The 20194-nt window shown below is 38.7% G+C and overlaps 1 protein-coding gene across 3 annotated transcripts in view; it reads left to right on the forward strand.

Annotated features, from left to right (window-relative positions):
* rnft1 (ring finger protein, transmembrane 1) overlaps positions 1–19178 on the forward strand; it is a 26613-nt gene extending 7435 nt beyond the window's left edge. For all 3 annotated transcript variants that reach the window (XM_061898203.1, XM_061898204.1, XM_061898206.1), the window contains exons 5-9: positions 4691–4844; positions 10886–11044; positions 11110–11175; positions 14370–14471; positions 18609–19178. In XM_061898203.1, the coding sequence (XP_061754187.1) occupies positions 4691–4844; positions 10886–11044; positions 11110–11175; positions 14370–14471; positions 18609–18743 (616 nt within the window). In that variant the 3' untranslated portion in view covers positions 18744–19178. The remainder of the gene's footprint in view (positions 1–4690; positions 4845–10885; positions 11045–11109; positions 11176–14369; positions 14472–18608) is intronic.
* Positions 19179–20194: the final 1016 nt, after the last annotated feature.

Raw genomic sequence — 20194 nt, forward strand, 5'->3', positions numbered from 1 at the left:
TGTGGTTGCATGACTTGAATAACCTGAATACCTTTGCTCGACTACTTTCGCATGGTTCCTAATGAAAGGCTAATTGAACATGACAGCTCAGATAGAATTATTAGCTTTCAACACCTTTTGGCGGCATTGATGACTTTGCGGGAGTGAGAGAACACATCCTGGTTATCATAATGCCCATCGATCAATCCATTTTCTACTGCTTGTCCCTTTTGGGGTCACGGGGGGTCGCTGGAGCCTATCTCAGCTGCATTCGGGTGGAAGGCAGCGTACACCCTGGACAAGTCGCCACCTCATCGCAGGGCCAACACATATAGACAGACAACATTCACACACTAGGGCCAATTTAGTGTTTGCAAATCAACCTATCCCCAGTTGCATGTCTTTGGAGGTGGGAGGAAGCCGAATAACATTTATTTTACTAACACAACTTTTGGTTTACATTTGATAATAGATGGCTTTCCTCGTCTGCGGACGTCCTGCAAATCGGATGCTTTCTCAACAGGTGCTACAGCATCGAGCTTGTGCTATAATGCGATCTCCACTTTGCAATGTTTGCACACTACTGCGTTTTCCTTTGATTTTAGTGTCAAGTGTTCCCACACCTTACACAACTTTTGTTGTTTCTTAATTCCCTCGTTTTGCTATGGGTCTTGTCCGCTGCTTTCTGCGGTGTCTGCCATTGCGAGTTATGTCGGCAAAAAAGTTTTCTAAACTCAATCGTATTTAAAAGAGCGGTGTTGTGCAGTGCAGGTGATGTATGATATGTGACGTAAACACGCTGTGCAACACCTAAACAGTACGTGCGACACGTGAGCTTGACTACTGTTTACTAAACAACGCAAAATGCTGTATAAAAATGTACTACGGATTGAGGCAGTGAAAATTCCTAGAATATTTTTTGTAATCGAATTACCAGTATTTGAGTTACTCGAGGAATCATTTCAGCTCTACTCTGATCACAATTTAAAGCGCTACATAGTACTGTATATCAAACAAACATAACGAGGTGATGGAAAATTATCCATTAAATAAAGTCAAAACAACAACAACTAGCTGAACTCTTATACAGCTGTGCTGACAACGCGCACACACACTGTCTCTTGCCCAGTGGTGCACTCCAGCCATCCATCCATTTTCTACAGCTTATTCCCTTTTGGGGTCACGGGGGGCACTGGCGCCTATCTCAGCTACAGTGGTGCACTCAAAGTTTGAAATCACAAAACTCCCTTAAATTTACCTGCAAGGTAGCTACAATGATTAGAAATAACAAATAAAATCCACTTTACCTTGCTGGTTAATCGTCTTGGTGTTCAGCCAAAAACTGTGACCACACTACAATACTAATTATAAAATATAAAACATTAAATATTAAGAGTATGTGAAATTTGGACTCCTTTGTCCTTGTTTACATTCCTGACGACTTCTGTACTTTTTAGGAATGTCGTCTATCGTTCACAATCATTATGAAAGACATTAAGATGGAAGTTTTTTTTTGTTTTTTTCAATCATTCTAAATATTTAATAAATGCGATCAAAGTCCGCTTACAAAGGAGCCTTTGTGGTCCGCTCAATTCTGCCTATTAAGCCCTTAAAAAAACTTAGAAACACCTCTATTGGGATTTTCTATACATGATGTAAGTATGGCTGGGCGATATGGCCTTTCATTAATATCTCAATATTTTTGGGCCATCTCACGATTCATGAAATATGTCGCAATATATCTCCTTAGCCTTGAATTAACACTTGCTGCATATAATCACAGCAGTATGATGATTCTGTGTCTACATTAAAACATTCTTCTTCATACTGCATTAATATATGCTCATTTTAAACTTTCATGCAGAGAAGGAAGTCGCAAGTAAGTCTATTGACAGAAACTGTATTTATTAAGCAGTTATTAAGCAGTGGCACCAATATTCATGTTAATTCCAAAACAGAAAGTGCAAGATTGTCAGAGACATTAGTGCACTTTTGTGCATGATGTCACGGAGATGACTGTCAAAACAACACTAAATTAAAGTGCACTTTTTGTACAGAACGCCACTACAATAGTTTAAAACAAAGTGCACTTTTGTGCATGATGTCACACAAGATATTTCAATAAGTGTCAAATAAAAATGAGCTTTGAATAGGAAATCAAATAGCAGTGCTGCTACTTTTTGTAGCAACGCTTTCGCCGCATAATTGTTCAACATGTCAAGTCAGGTCAATTTTATTTATATAGCACGTTTACAACAACTTTTACATTGAACCAACGTGCTTTACAGGTTAAAAAAAGCATAGAGCATCAGAAACAGAAAACAAACAAAGAACATAAACAAAGAATGAGCTGAACATAATAGTGCAAAAAGCAATACGGTAAAAGGGGTCATTTAAAAAGTTCCAAATTTGCTAAATAAAAATCATAGTAATAAAAAGTGCGACAAATAGAAAAAATAAAACTAAAGAGAAGGGGTGGGGGGGTGGGACTAGAAAAGGTGGCCTAGTGGGGAGACTCAGCTCAGGTCGAAGGCCAGCGAGCAAAGGTAGGTCTTAAGAAGGGTTTTGAAAACCCCAGGCTCTGGGCTGACCTAATCTGAAGCGGAAGGCTGTTCTAGAGTTTAGGGGCGGCAAACGGAAAAGGCTCTGTCCCCTCTGGTCTTTAGCCTGGATCTAGGGACCGCCAACAGCAGTTGGTCAGCTGACCTTAAAGCTCCAGACGAGGTATGATGATGCAGAAGCTCGGTCAGGTATTGTGGGGCCAGACCATTTAGGGACCATTTAACATATTCCCGCTTGAAGCCAAACCACCGCCAGACGATGCACCCCATGCTGTTTTTCTTTGGAATTCATTCTTCCTTCATTTGTTACAAGATTGAAACCCTTTTGTCTCGTATTACCACTTGCAACGCACCGTTTGCATCACAGCTAATGTTACCCATGTAGCCACCTCTCTGCTCGGGGATGGCGTGTGACTTTGCAGGCGTGACGTATGTAAGAAGGTGCGCTTGTTTACGTCTCAGTGAGAAGGAGAGACAAGAAAGAGTGGGATGCCCGCAGCTAAAAGCAACTGTTTGAGAACAAATACTCGAATATCACGATATAGTCATTTTCTATATCGCACAGAGACAAACCCGCGATATATCGAGTATATCGATATAGCGCCCAGCACTTAGATGCACGTATATATGTTATCGAGTAGCACAGCATTTAATATTTGTGTATTTTGAATATTTTAAGCATAGACGTCGCATTAGCTTTGAAAAACTAATCACGTTTGCTTATTTTTTTTCTTCATCACTGATTACTGCAGACCTCGTTACAGCTAACAAACATAATAAAACATTATTTACTGTACAATGTCTGTTGTCGTTATAATACAGGCTGCTGGAATGTTCATATATTCCCATATAGATGAAGAATGTCTCATAATCCTCGCAAAGAAACGGGCTGAGGGGACGGGGGGACCAAGCGTCTTTTCACGTCGTTCTCGCCAGTTCTGAGTCCTAAATGGCTGTCAAAGTGTACCTGCTTGTAGTATTGTTTCATGGGCCATCTATTTTCCAGGTGAGATGCATGATTTATGATCTAGCATACACTTCCAAGGAGCAGGGAAAGGAGTAAACAGCTGAGCACTGAATTATGTAAACATTGGGACACATGGTGGTGATCACAGCACCGCTCTAGTTTGTTTGCGTTACCGCTTATAATAACATTATCACTTATACTTGGTTAGTATTCAAGTGATTAAATGTAAATGGAATATTGTTGGCACTTTTTGGATGGTTATAGGATTTTATGGGCGGAATAGAGAACCTCCCTTTGGCCCCGCTGTAAGCAGATTTGTATTTACGTTTATTTGATATTTAGAATGTATTAAAAAAATACATCTGTTATCATGTCTTTCATAATGATTGTGAACGATAGGCATTTTTCCCCAAAAAGTGCAGTTCTCTTTTAATATTGTTTAATCATTCAAAACCATCAAACACCGAAAAATGCGCCAAACATTGGGAAGTGTGGAGAGAGAGTGTTTTGCCTTTTACCAGTCATGCTTTTTAGTTGATTTAGATTGGTGTCATTTTGAATTAAGTAGATGCTTTAGACATTTTTTTTAACGTCCACTTAGTTCAGTGGACGGGTGAGATTGTGGGGCACATTTATGTAAACTTGATGTGTTGGTTTTAAATTATTTGCACCATGGGCAGGAAAGGTTGTGTGGTCAGCTACATATAAGTCAATGCTTTGCTTATGAAGTAGATATTTAATATACTTTGTCATTGATTGAAATAAGTCAGGTTGGTCAGAAGAATAGAGTAATATAGATAAACTTTAATAATATTAAAAAAATGTTTCAAGACGTAGAGCAGGTACGCCGGATTTAAGGATGCTGGCGAGCCGCACACGGCCTGCGGGCGGTATACAAACCCTAAGAATTGTTTTTATTGGAGAATTTCCTGCCAACAGTTTGCAGTTTTTTCATATTTCCTTTTAAAACTCATAAGATGTTCACACAAAAGCTAACCTTTTTTGTGCTCCGTAATTTGTTCACCTACTGTAATGAAAATGAACAAAACCAAAACCTAAATACCAAGGTAGGTACTAAATCCTGAGGATAACGCACCGTTACACCACTAAAATGTTTGTTTATTGCATTGCAGTATGGAATCTATTGTATTTGGCATTTAACCTCCTTGCTCCTCTCCAACAGCATGGTGTTCCTCAATCCAACTATTGAGCCGCTGGGATTCTGGGAGGTTCTGTGGGCCATCGGCATCACCAACTTTATTATCAAATTCTTTTTCATGGGGATCAAGTGCCTTATTTTGCTTCTGCCTGCTTCCATAGCCAACTACAGAACACAGGTGAGAACCAATGACTTTCTGGTGTTATGTCTAAGTCCAGTGTGAAACTGCTTGCATCGCCAAATGCAGTACCTATGGGGAGGTAAACGCAATACATTGTTTTTGAAACAAGCAACACTAATATATCAGGTAGCCTGGGCCAAAGTAAACTTATCTTCTCTCTGAGGTGTGTGTGTTTCCACAATAATGTGTCCCGCGAATGGCGGCCACCATTTTACTACTAGGCCGTTTGCCGCCACATTTCAAACAAAGCACTTGTCAAAGGTATTTTCTCAAAATTTTACATTTACAATACGAAACAAAGCTCATTAAACTTGTGATAAAACATTTCACTTTATGAAAATAAACACAGTTTTTTTTTCACCGAGTACTAACCGTAAAAGCAGGCAAATATACAGCAATAAGGCATCGAAGCTTTTCTTCCTTCTTCCCACATCCGTCTGGTGAGGAAGCGGAAGTGCCCCTCAACCGTGGGAACCTGACGCGCTCGCACGGCACTTACACTCTGGTTCTGCCCTCCCATTTCACGGTATTATTTTTTTTCACCCCAAAATTATTTAAATAATTACTCCCAGTCCCAACAACAATTTTTGGGAAAATTTTGAAAAAATTAGAAATTCAAAGAAAATAAACGTTCGTAAAAAAATATATAAGTTCTCGAAACTGAAATAGTGGTCTCGTTTTAAATTTACCACTCTAGCAAATTATTAATGTTCACACTGCGATTGAACGTACGTTGAATCCTTACTCTAATTAAGGCAATTTCAGAATTTATTAGTTATACTTATTAAACAACCGAGGCAACCAAAAATAAATGGAAGCTTTTTTTAATCAAATTAATCGATTTAATCAAAGAATCGTAGCTCTAAACTGTCTTTAGAGGTGACTGCCGATATAGTTTAAAGTCTTTTTAAAAAAAGACCGCAGCCATAAGTTGACAGGCACATTTGTTTACATTTTCATCTCCCCACACTCAGCATTGTTGTTAGGTGCTCAAAAGAAAAACAGAAATCTTCTGGCCTTCACAATAAAATTGGTGTGTTTTACATCCAGTCTTATTGCGCTGACAAAATAGCGGTGTCTAGAAAAATAACTTACATGTTTACTGTTATTATTTTGCACTTCAAGAAACAATACCTTAGCGCAATTAGCAGTGATGGAATTTTACAATACTTATTTTTTCAAAAATATACATTTGAAAAACTCTTGTTTACAGTTCAACTTTAAACTATTTAAAATTGTTAATGGTGAAGAGAAAAGTAAAGTATATTTGTATTTTGTAACAGGGTTGAGAGTAGGGTTGTACATCTCTTTCTCATACTAGATTTGTTCAATCTAAGTCCGTGAGCATGAACTGATGAAGATTAGTTCAATGAATTTGTCAAACTTCTTATGGTATGCTTTGCTCTTTATTGTCATTGCACAAGTACAACACAATTTCATTTTCACCATAAACTTGTTCAAGATTAGAGAAACATTGCACAGGAACAGAACTACAACGGTCATGGATCGCCACTTACGACACCCCGTAAAAGACGGGGGAAAAAGGGTAGACGCTGGGGTATGATGAGTAAAATAGACTTGATCTCTGACTGGGCTTCAATGGGGGAGGCGGCACAGACTGGGGCCGAGAAAAAAAATGTGATAGCTAAGAAGCACATATACACATCTTAACACCGAAACCATAAGACTTGCAGCAGGAGTGGAGGGGGCAGGCTTCCGACCTGAAGCTGCCAGCCTCTAGAGGTACTCCTCCGCTGTCCTTCATACCATTTGGGGTGAAGCGGTGGCAAGGTTGGGGGGTGGGGGTTAGTCTGCATATGTAGCCATGGCCTGTGGTGTGTGTTAAGTCTGTAGGCCTGGAGTCGCTCTGCATGTGGTGGCAAAGGAACATAGTTTATCGTTTCAGGTGTTGTTGACAGGGAAGGCGTTGGTTTTGTCTTCCCTGCACTGTTTTTGAGGGGACTCTTGAAGACCTTGCCAGTCACAGCCAGGGAAAACTTGCTGGATTAACCTAAAAATACATCGCTGCTATTTATTGATAGCAGAGGTTGCTAACGACACAGCCGAATCGCTCACTTGTCAAACCGGATGGCAGGTTGCATTGGTTTATCTCTCACCAACCTAGTTAAGTCATTTTCATTATTTAAGTGCAGATCGATTCAAATCGATTTAAAACTTTATGAATTTAAATTAAATGGATTTACAGGGTATCCGCAGGGTCTTAAAAAGTCTAAAAATATCTTAAATCCAATCATTTAAATTTAAATGTCTAAAATTGTCCTAAAATCTCATAAAAGGTCTTAAATACAATTTTGTAAGGTCTTAAAAATCTATTGACGTTCCTTTTATTTAAAACATGCATAAACTTTAGTCTCGCGTTGAAATGTTTTGATTTTGAGGACACTATAACGTAACTACACAGCGGAACTAACTGTGTTGCCCGGTCAGAATGTATCGAACAGCACCAGCTATTGCTGTGCATGCACAGCTGTGTGTTGACAGCTTAGTTAGCATAGCAGCGGTGAAAACTTAACATAAGCCCACAACAAAGCCGAATTACTTGCATAAGATGGATGGAAGTAAAAGTTAAACAATTTGTTTCTCCTGAACGATCATGGTTCATGGTTGAAGCTGGTGGATGGAAACGTATAAAGTGTTAAGTACACAGATGTGCAGCTATCGAGGAGGGAAGCATTTATAAACATAGATAGATAGATAGATAGATAGATAGATAGTACTTTATTGATTCCTTCAAGAGAGTTCCTTCATGGCGGTGAAAGTTAATGGAATGATCATGTTAAAGTGCACAATCCGGTTTGTGTCAATATGAGATGTTTACCTGGGAAATCATACTATTACATACAGTAAGCACACACTAATTTATCCATGCTAGTAGTGTACTCAGCATTACAACTATTTAAAATAACCTAATTCTCTTATATTATTTGTTCCAAAAATTTCGGGTCAGCTTCTAATGCCTAATCTTTTCTTTTTCCAAGTTTATTCAGCAACCAACATTAAAAGTGTTTCGTGTTTACACTCATCTTATTGTGGGATGAGGAAAGCAATGGAGATTAGCCAATGTGATCTTGTCATGCCTAAATGAAAACTTGTTGATTACCAATATGTTTTAAAAAAAAAAAGTCACAAAAAAACAGGTAAAAAATTATCCATACATGCCAGATACAAAATGAGTGGAGCACATTTGAATTATTCACATCCAAATTCTCTTTGAGGCTTATAAGCCATAATGGCCTTCTTTTTAGACAGTCACTCTGTCTGCACACACTGTTTTTCACAACTTTTTGCAGATAGAGTATAACTGTAGATTTTTAAAAATCAGTTTAGTAACTTCTGGCAATCGAAAAAAACATTGTCAAAGTTAACCATTTAGCTTTAGCAGAGATGCTAACTGTCCCTTTCGCAGACAATATATTGTTGTGCTTTATCCTTCCATTGCTGATGAAAATACTTGATATGACGCACATTGCACCTTTTGCAAGGAAACAGTTATATGGCAAATCTGAAAAGTGGCTGTTACCATGTTTGCTAATTTATGAGGTGGCGACTTGTCCTGGGTGTACACCGCCTTCCTCCCGGATGCAGCTGAGATAGGCTCCAGACCGAACCCCTTGCCACCCTGAATGGGACAAGCGGTAGAAAATTGATGGATGGATGTTTGCTAAAAAAAATTTCAATTAGTTTACACTAGAGAAGCTCTTGGTATATTTAGTGAAGGGAAGTGAATTATATTTATATAGCGCTTTCCTCTAGTGACTCACAGCGCTTTTACATAGTGAAACCCAATATCTAACTTATATTCAAACCACTGTGGGTGGCACTGGGAGCAGGTGGGTAAAGTGTCTTGCTCAAGGACACAACGGCAGTGACTAGGATGGCGGAAGCGGCGATCGAACCTGCAACCCTCAAGTTGCTGGCACGGCCGCTCTACCAAGCGAACTATACCGCCCCATTTAGTTTGTTTAACCATTTTGTTTTCCAATGTGAAAGAGCAGTAGTGAATGAATTAATTTAATTAAATTTATTCTGAAACTCTGATTTTACTTTGTCGTTGTATTTTTGTCCGTATGGATGTGAAATGGTCTTCAATTATTTTGAAGATGGTCTTAAATAAAGTCTTAAATTTGACGTGCAAAGACCCTGGATTTAGGAAAATAGCTACAATACTCAACCCTAATCTTCACTGTTGTGTGTACCTTTAACACTGAGTCTACTGCCCTCTTGTGTGAAATTGGTTATATTATATGGCAGATTATTTAAGGCAGTGGTTCTCACCATTTTTCAGTGATGTACCCCTGTGAACATTTTTTAAATCAAGTACCCTCTAATCACAGCAAAGCATTTTGGGTTGAAAAAAAGAGATAAAAAAATAAAATACAGCACTATGTCATCAGTTTCTGATTTATTAAATAGTATAACAGTGCAAAATATTGCTTATTTGTAGTGGTCTTTCTTGAACTATTTGGAAAAAAAGATATAAAAATAACTGAACACTTGTTGAAAAATAAACAAGTGATTCCATTATAAAAAAAGATTTCTACACATAGAAGTAATCATCAACTTAAAGCGCCCTCTGTGGAGATTGTAATAAAGATCCATCTGGATTCATGAACTTAATTCCAAACATTTCTTTACAAAAATAGAAATCTTTAACATTAATATTTATGGAACATGTCCACAAAAAATCGAACTGTCAACACTGCATCGTTGTATTTTTTTTTTCACAGTTTATGAACTTACATTCATATTTTGTTGAATTATTATTCAATAAATATATTTATAAAGGATTTTTTAATTGTTGCTATTTTTAGAATATTTAAAAGAATCTCACATACCCCTTGGCATACCTTTAAGTACCCCTAGGGCAGGGGTCGGCAACCTTTACCACTTAAAGAGCCATTTTGACCCATTTCACAAATGAAAGAAGACAAAGGGAGCCGCAATCATTCTCGCGAATATCCGCTGGTGGTCACCCATATAACAGTAATAAGGGCGTGCCATGAAGCCATTGCCTTTGACGCCTTCTACAACATGTACAGACAGCTTGCCAGTACAGTAACATGTTGTATGTGGCTTCCGCAGATACACGTACACGACTGCAAGGCATACTTGGTGACACAGAGTACACTGAAGGTTGTGATATAAACAATTTTAACACTCTTACTAATATGAACCACACTGTGAACCCACAGCAAACAAGAATGACAAACACATTTCTGGAGAACATCCGCACTGTAACACATTGTATACGTAACATAACAATTACCCAGAATGCTATGCATCTATGACTCTTTCAGGCTATATTATACACCCCGCTAGCACCAGGTGTTTTGATGACTAAATGGTAAATGGGTTGTACTTGTTTAGCGCTTTTCTACCCCTTTTTAAGGAGCCCAAAGCGCTTTGACAGTATTTCCACATTCACCCATTCACACACTGATGGCAGCAGCTGCCATGCAAGGCGCTAACCAGGACCCATCAGGAGCAAGGGTGAAGTGTCTTGCCCAAGGACACAACGGACGTGACTAGGATAGTAGAAGGTGGAGATTGAACCAGTAACCCTCAGATTGCTGGCACGGCCACTCTCTCAACTTCGCCATGTCCTCCCCGACCAACTACTTGTAACACAAACACTCGGCTGTGTGATACAATTATGCAGTACTTCCGTCCTGAAAACTACAATTGTTGCATCTGCGTGCGTGCATGCCAGTCAATCCATGTGCGCCTGCTGTGCGTGAATGCTTGTGTGCTGTACATGTGTACCAGACACCTGTGAACGCCAGTAACTATTAAACCTTTTATTCAACAGAATTTGTAACTGAGAAATGCAAACATTTGTTTCAATTGGTTCTTTTGAAAGACAATATGCTATATTGTTTTATTTTCTGGTTGGAAAGAAGTGTGATTTTTATCTGAAACACAAGTTTGAAGTTCCTCTGCTGAGTGTTTGAATAATATGACAAGAACCCTAACTTGTTTCAACTTTTGTGTTTCATCTAACTTTTGTTTGTCCGCAGGGACGCTGGCTACTGATGACAGAAGAGCTGGGTCAGATCTACCAGGCCTTGACTCCTGTTCCTCTTTGGTTCCGCTACCTGGTCACCTACCAAGAGAGCGATGGCCCACCCGCGCTTACCGTGGGGGTCCTGTTGGCTTTGCTCTACCTCATCATGAAGGTACAAGACTTTTGCTTTTCATCTTTCTGTTGAAAAGGTTAAAATCTTCTTCTTTTCTTTTGCAGCTGTTAGAATTGTACGGACAGTGGACGTCTCTGCTTAAAACTCTCAGGAACTTTCTAATGGACAAGGTCAGTAAAACTAATTTGATTGTTGTCAACACTTCTGAGAGTTTACTTAGAGTCTTTCTAGCGCTGGGCAAAATATCGATATACTCGATATATTGCGGGGTTGTCTCTGTGCGATATAGTGAATTATATTTATATAGCGCTTTTCTCTAGTGACTCTAAGCGCTTTTACATAGTGAAACCCAATATCTAAGTTACATTTAAACCAGTGTGGGTGGCACTGGGAGCAGGTGGGTAAAGTGTCTTGCCCAAGGACCCAACGGCAATGACTAGGATGGCGGAAGCGGGAATCGAACCTGCAACCCTCAAGTTGCTGGCACGGCCGCTTTACCAACCGAGCTATGCCGCTATGACTTTATTTTGATATTCGAGTATACGTTCTCACACAGTTGCTTTTAGCTGCTGGTATTACACTACAGGCTCTTCCCACTCTTTGTTGTCTCTCATTGTCACAGACAGCAAGCGCACCTTACATACGTCACATACTGTCACGTCATACGTCACATACGTACATGCCCTCGCGGAGCAGAGAGGTAGCAGCATGGGTAACGTTAGCTGTGGTGCGAGCGGTAATACGAGAGAAAGAAGGTGCGAATCTGGTAACAAATGAAGGAAGAATAATTCCCAAGAAAAACAGCAGGGGGTCCATCATCTGGCGGTGGTTTGGCTTCAAGTGGGAATATGTCGAACAGAAAACCATAATTTGTCAAGTGTGGGGCAAAAGCGTTGCTACAAAAAGTAGCATTATTGCTAATTTGTAGCATCATTTGAAAAGTCACCTGCTAGAGAATGAAGAGTGTTTACACGCCCACATCATCAAAATGCCATGGCAAAAATTTCCAGATCAACACTGTACGAAAAAAATTGTCAACAACAAAAGGAGATAATATCCGCTATAATCTACCACACAGCGAAGGACAAACACTATTTGATTTCCTATTATGCAGCTCATTTTTATTTCACAGTTATTGAAATATCTTGTGTGACATCATGCACAAAAGTGCACTTTATTTGTTTTAAACTAATTTAGTGGCATTCTGTACAAAAAGTAAACTTTAATTTAGTGTTGTTTTGATATGTCATCTTAGTGACATTATGCACAAAAGTGCAGTAATAGCTTGTTTTAAAATGTGTCTGACAATCTTGTACTTTCTGTTTTGAAATGACATGAATGTTTTTGCCACTGCTTGATAACTGTTTAATAAATTCTGTTTTGGTCAATTGACTTAGTTATGATTTCCCTCTCTGCATGAAAGTTTAAAATGAGCATATATTAATTAGGGGTGTATTTGTATTAAACCGTTTCGGTACAGAGGTTCCGGTACAGAGGTTCCGGTTTGGTTCGGAGGTGTACCGAACGGGTTTCCACACGAACATATGAATCTAAAGTCTTAACAAGCTGCTCCGCTCCGTTCTGCCTCTGTCTCCTACACAGCACCCAGCATTGTCCCACCCACACAACCATCTGATTGGTTACATATATAGCGGTAACAGCCAATAAGCAGTGCGTATTCAGAGCGGTAACAACCAATCAGCTGTGCGTATTCTGAGCGCATGTAGTCAGTGCTTCAACGTCGAGCAGATAGGTGTTTAGCAGGTGAGCAGTGAAATCTCCCCAAATTATAATAAACACCTCCCAGTCAACGTTCTAGATGACGTTCTAGAAACAAACTGCAGCTCAGCTTGCTCACAGTCCTGGCTTGAGGTGAAGGCTAATTAACTTTTAGCGTAACGTTAGCTCATTTTGCGGTGTGAGTGTTAGCTCATTGTGCAGTTTCTGTGTGTGTGTGTGTGTGTGTGTGTGTGTGTGTGTGTGTGTGTGTGTGTGTGTGTGTGTGTGTGTGTGTGTGTGTGTTTGTGTGTGTGTGTGTGTGTGTGTGTGTGTGTGTGTGCGCGCGCGTGCGTGCGTGCGTATCCTAGTGATATAAAAATGTAACTGCATCATTAAGCCTACATGAACTCCATGGTGTTCAGGGATGAATAATCTTTCCTATTGCTATTGTAATATTTTTTCAGCTATAGTTAAATTAATCATTATTAATGTAGCAGCCTAGTTTGAATGGCTGGGTCCTTGCTATCACATGTTGATAAAAATATAACATTTACATAATATAAATCAACTACAGGCTTCCCAAATGCTGTAATAAATTAAGCATGATGAGTTGACTTGAAACTGTTTAATGTTGCACTATTTATATATAGCAGAAAAGTTTTGTCATTTTATTTAATCGGAGCAACAAGTTGAGGCAGTTTAATGTTGATTAACGTGGGCAGAATTATTATAGTGTTCCCAATGTCTAAAGGATAAAGCCATTGTTTACAAATTTGGTAAATATATAAACAAAAAGTTAATATTTTGTTGTTTTCTTACTGTACCGAAATTGAACCGAACCGTGAGGTACGTACCGAACCGAAATTTTTGTGTACCGTTACACCCCTAATAATAATGCAGTATGAAGAAGAATGTTTTAATGTAGACACATAGAATCATCATACTGGTGTGATTATATGTGTCAAGTGTTATTTCAAGGCTAAGGCAAAATATGGAGATTTATATCGTGTATCTCAATATGGCCTAAAAATATTGAGATATTAAAAAAAGGCCATATCGCCCAGCCCTAACACTTTCCATTTTTCACGCGCAGCATGACTTTGATGTTTCATGTGTGCAATAGAGGAAAATAGTCAAAAATGTAACTGCATCAAGAACATGCAACGTACACTCACAATAAATAATTTTCAATACAATGTATTTGGATCTTAGTAAATCAAGCGTTTTGAGTTTCTAAAAAGAATACACATAATACATTGATGAAAATGATTAGTGTAATGTGTTTCTAAATAATACACATAAAACACAAAATATTGATGAATATGATTAATGTAAAGATTTTCTAAATAATACACATTGAACATACAATATTGATAAAAATTATTGTTAAGATTTTTTATATTATACAGAAAATAATACATACAAAATGCAAAATACTTTTAATAATGATCATTATAAAGTGTTTTTAAAAAGACCACATAAAACATAATATACTGGTAAAAAAATTATACAAGTAGTGTTCCTAAAAAATACACAAACACAAGATGCTTTCAAGAAATTATATACAAAGTGTAATAAATACACACAGAACAATTAAAAAATATATATTATGTTAAGTGTAAGTATTTTTGTGGTTTTGTGTTAGCATACGTGGACAGTGGCCACAAGGAGTCAGTGCGTGGAAGCAGGAGACGTGTGTTCCATCTGTCAGGCAGACTACAAAGAGCCTCAAGCACTGCTCTGCCAGGTAAAAATAAAAAATGTGTACATATTAATATATATATACATATATATATATATATATATATATATATATATATATATATATATATATATATTATGCATGTATGTACAGTTGTGGTCAAAAGTTTACATGCACTTGTAAAGAACATTATGTCATGGCTGTCTTGGGTTTTAGATCATTTCTACAACTGTTATATTTTTGTGATAGAGTGATTGGAGCACATACTTGTTTTTTACAAAAAACATTCATGAAGTTTGGTTCTTTTATGAATTTATTTTGGGTATACTGAAAATGTGACCAAATCTGCCATGTCAAAAGTATACATACAGCAACATACATGATCATTTTTGGTGATGTAGAAAAGTTACAATCGAATCAAATTAGCTTAATGGCATGGCCTCTTAGCTTAATGTGAGTGAGGTCCCAAGAGCAACTGTGCAGACAATTGTTCGTAAGTATAAAGTGCGTGGCACAGGTTTGTCACTGCCACTATCAGGAAGAAAACGCAAGCTAGCACCTGCTGGTTTGAGAAAATTGGTCAGGATGATCAAGACATACACGTTGGGATAGGTTGATTGGCAACACAAAATTGGCCCTAGTGTGTGAATGTGAGTGTGAATGTTGTCCGTCTATCTGTTGGTCCTGTGATGAGGTGGCGACTTGTTCAGGGTGTACGCTGCCTTCTGCCTGTATGCAGCTGAGATAGGCTCCAGCACCCCCCACAATCCCGAAAGGGACAAGCAGTAGAAAATGGATGGATGGATGGATCAAGGGTCAACCGGGAACCACCAAAAAGCAGGTCTGCAATGAATTTGAAGATACTGGAGCACAGGTGTCAGTGTCCACAGTCAATCGTGTTTTGCATCACTATGGACTGAGAGGCGACCATGCAATAAGAAAGCCCTTGATCCAGAAGCGACACCCTAAAGGCCTACTGAAATGAGATTTTCTTATTTAAACAGGATTAGCAGGTCCATTCTGTGTCATACGGGATCATTTCGCGATATTGCCATATTTTTGCTGAAAGGATTCAGTAGAGAACATCGACGATAAAGTTCGCAACTTTTGGTCGCTAATAGAAAAGCCCTGCCTATGTGTGCGTGACGTCACGAGTTGCAGGGCTCCACACATATTCACATTGTTTTTAATGGGAGCCACCAGCAGGAAGAGCAATTTGGACTGAGAAAGCGACAATTTCCCCATTAATTTGAGCGAGAATGAAAGATTTGTGAATTAGGATATTGATAGTGAAGGACTAGCGAAAAAAAAAAGGAAAAAAAAGCGACTGCTCCGGGCGGCGGCAGTGTGAGCGTTTCAGATGTAATTAGACACATTTACTAGGATAATTCTGGAAGATCCCTTATCTGCTTATTGTTTTATTAGTGTTTTAGTGAGATTTTAAAGATTGTAAAGACATTCCTTGAGGTCGGATGGCTGCGGTGAACACGAAGTGTCAAAGAGAGAAGCCGAGAAGCCAAGCTTACAGCTGCCTTTTAAACAGCTGCTGCAGGACGATGAATAATCCAATTATTATTTCCGGTAAGATATATATCACAATTTCCCCACCCGAAAACATGACGTAGAGAAAACAGGTTCGCTTGACCGCTCTGTGTTAAAGCTTCACAACAAACAAAGAAACACCGGCTGTGTCTTGGTGCTAAAGACAGCAGCAATCCACCGCTTTCCACCAACAGCATTGTTTTTTATAGTCTCCATTATTAAATGAACAAATTGCAAAAGATTCAGCAACACAGATGTCCAAAATACTGTGTAACTATGTGGTTAAAGCGGACGACTTTAGCCGCGAGTGGTGCAGCGCTAATATTTCCTGACAGCCTGTGACGTCACGCGTACGCGTCATCATTCCGCAACCTTTTCAACAAGAAACTTGTGGGAAATTTAAAATTGCAATTTAGTAAACTAAACCAGCCGTATTGACATGTGTTGCAATGTTAATATTTCATCATTGATATATAATCTATCAGACTGCGTGGTCGGTAGTAGTCGGTTTCAGTAGGCCTTTAGGGCTTGTCCAAAGTTTGCTGCTGATCACATGGACAAAGATAAGACCTTCTGGAAGAAAGTTCTGTGGTCAGATAAAACAAAAATGTAGCTGTTTAGCCACAATACCCAGCAATATGTTTGGAGGAGAAAAGGTGAGGCCTTTAATCCCAGGAACACAAAACCTACTGTCAAGCATGGTGGGGGTAGTATTATGCTCTGGGCCTGTTTTGCTGCCAATGGAATTGGTGCTTTACATAGAGTAAATGGGACAATGAAAAAGGAGGATTACCTCCAAATTCTTCAGGACAAACTAAAATCATCAGCTCGGAGGTTGTGTCTTGGGAGCAGTTGGGTGTTACAACAGGACAATGTTCCAACAAACACACGTCAAAAATGTTTAAAGGAATGGCTAAATCAGGCTAGAATTAAGGTTTTAGAATGTTCTTCCTAAAGTACTCACTTAAACACCATCACTTGGTGAGCAAACTGGCCCCCCTTGGATTCAGTACCCCCCTATGCAACTGGCTGCTAGACTTCCCCACAGACAGACCCCAATCTGTGAGAGTGGGCAACAACACCTCCAGTGCCATATCCCTGAGCACCGGCTCCCCCCAGGGGTGCGTCCTGAGTCCGCTGCTGTTCACGTTGATGACTCATGACTGCCGCGCCAGGTCCACGACTAACCACATTGTGAAGTATGCGGACGACACGACAGTGGTGAGCCTCATTCATGACAACAATGACATGGACTACAGGGAGGGGGTGAAACATCTGGTTAACTGGTGCAGAACCAAGAACCTGGTCCTAAATGTCTACAAGACCAAGGAGATCATTGTTGACATCAGGAAGCACCAGTCCAGCCACGCTACACACTACATCAACGGCACAGCGGTGGAGATGGTAAGCAACACCAAGTTTCTAGGGGTGCAGATAACTGACAATATAACTTGGTCCCTACACACCGGAGCTCTTGTTAAAAAAAAGCTCATTAGCGCATGCACTTTTTGGGTCGGATGAAAAGAGCATAGCTCCCTCCCCCCATTCTCATCACATTCTACAGAGGCACTATAGAGAGCCAGCTGACCAACAGCATCTCTGTCTGGACTGGAGCCTGCAAAGCCTCAGACTGGAAGTCTCTCCAGAGATTAGTGAGGACGGCGGAAAAGATCATCAGGGCTCCTCTTCCTCTTATCCAGGAGATCGCAAAAAGCCGCTGCCTGACTAGGGCTCAGAAAATCTGCAAAGACTCCTCCCACCCCCACCAAGGACTGTTTTCACTGCTGGACTCCAGAAAGAGGTTCCGCAGCCTCCGAAGCTTCTTCCCTCAGGCCGTAAGACTCTTGAACGCGTCATGAATAAATTATCCCCTCAACTCCCCCCAAAATGGATTAACTCACTGGAATAAAAAAGACAATATAACATACATCCATAAACGTGGACGCATGTGAAAAAGTGCAATATATTTATCTGTACAGTAATCTATTTATTTATATATATTTATTTTTTATATATATTTATATATTATTTATATATATTTTTTAATCATATATGCACCTTATTGCTTTTGTTATCCTGCACTACCATGCTTATGTAACGAAATTTCGTTCTTATCTGTGCTGTAAAGTTCAAATTTGAATGACAATAAAAAGGAAGTCTAAGTCTAAACGTGTGGATAAAGCTGAGTAGTCAATGTAACCAAATATTAACATTGCTGTATGTATACTTTTTCCCCAGCAGATTTGGTCACATTTTCAGTAGACCCGTAATACATTTTTAAATGAACCAAACTTCATGAATGTTTTTTGTGACCAACAAGTATGTGCTCCAATCACTCTATCACAAAAAAAAAGAGTTGTAAAAATGATTGGAAACTCAAGACAGCCATGATATTGCTCTTTACAAGTGTATGTAAACTTTTGACCACAACTGTACATGTGTATAAATATATATATATGTGTATGTATTTATATCTATATATATATATATATATATATATATATATATATATATATATATATATATATATATATATATATATACACATACATACATACATACATACATACATGTGTGTGTGTGTATATTTATGTATACACACAAAGGCACTGACTCTGATTGTTTGTTATTGTGTTTCAGCACATTTTCTGTGCAGAATGCATCGCTCTGTGGTTTCAGCGAGAGAGAAGTTGTCCTCTTTGTCGTACTGTCATCACAGATAAAGTGTACGTGTGGAGAGATGGAGCCACTTCTCCACATCTGCACATGTACTGATCTCACTTCTTCTACTTTCATGCTTTTTCCTCACCAGCTTTTCTTACAAAGGAATATTTGAGTAATTCCAGAAAAGGATTTCTACAATTAAGTTTAATCACAGCTTTCAATAGACATGCTACCACATTTTACATGTCTAACCCTACATTTTGCATCTTTCATACTCTGTGTGCAGTACAGACTTAATGCAATATATCCTTTTTATTTACAGTATATTTACTGTATACTGTTTATATATGACATGAAGCTTTTACCATATATTTTTCTACCTACACTCCGAAACCCTGCAATTCTTTTGAAACCACTTGTAGAATATTTGAAAAGTACATGTAAAAACCAAAGAATGAAAGAAATCTATTTTATTAAGTCATGAAATATTCCTACTCTTTTTGTCCCTGTTAGAAAACAAATAATTAAAAAAAAGAAATATTCCTATTGGTTGTCATTCGTTTGTATTTGTACTTTTTCTCTAGATGATAAAGTTACATGACAAATAATAAGGTACTATGTTACTTTGTAGTGCACTTGGGTTAGGGTTACTGCTGGTCATCAGGGTCAGCTGGAGTCTATGCTAGCTTTGGGCAAGAGGCGGGGTTCCATCGTCCTGGATGGGCAGCAGCCAATCACAGCACACATAAACAAACATTCATTTAATACTGGTCTAACGGATGCCTTAAAGGTAAACTGCACATTTTGGGGGGGATTCTGCCTATTGTTCACAACCATTATGTGAGACAAGAACACGTCTTTGTTTGGTTTTGTTTTTTGGACCTTAAAGGTGATTAAAAACGTTTTCAAAATGCATCTAATGGGAGTCAACATCTTAGCCTTCAATGCCCTCTAAAAAAAGTCAAAACCCTCCATAAACGATTTATATACACACAAGTATATATATATATACAGTGCCGGCCCAAGCCACCTAAGCAAAATTTGATTTTGGGGCCCTCTATTTCTGCCAATAATATTGATTGTTGATCATTCACACACCTACTATAAACTCATTGCGGCTCTGGCAGTGTTGTTTACATTATCCTATTGTCAGCCTGGCATGTCTTTACAAATGACATGTCATTTATAAAGATATGGGGGTGGCCCAGTTAAGAACATAAATAATACCAATGAAGGATGTCCAGAGTGCCACATATGGTCCCTAATCTTAAAATGTAGAAAACATTCAGCTACAAGAGTGGCCTGGGGTTGAACATTCCAAGTGATAAAGCTTTGTATTTACAGTAAAAGTGTCATCTTGTCTCATCAGTCTTGTACATATTAGTCTTTAATTACTAGTTTATATTTTTAGTTAATTGTTCATATTTAATGTTTACTTTATACAAAGAGAGCGCAGTCTAGTGAAGTTAAATTCCATGTGTGTTAAACATAACTGGACAATAAAGCTGATTCTGATTCACTTTATTATTTTTGGTAACAAAAACCTGAAACAGCAATGTGCA

The sequence above is a fragment of the Nerophis ophidion genome, linkage group LG04 (genome assembly GCF_033978795.1).
Source record: "Nerophis ophidion isolate RoL-2023_Sa linkage group LG04, RoL_Noph_v1.0, whole genome shotgun sequence".
Classification (NCBI taxonomy): Eukaryota; Metazoa; Chordata; class Actinopteri; order Syngnathiformes; family Syngnathidae; genus Nerophis; species Nerophis ophidion.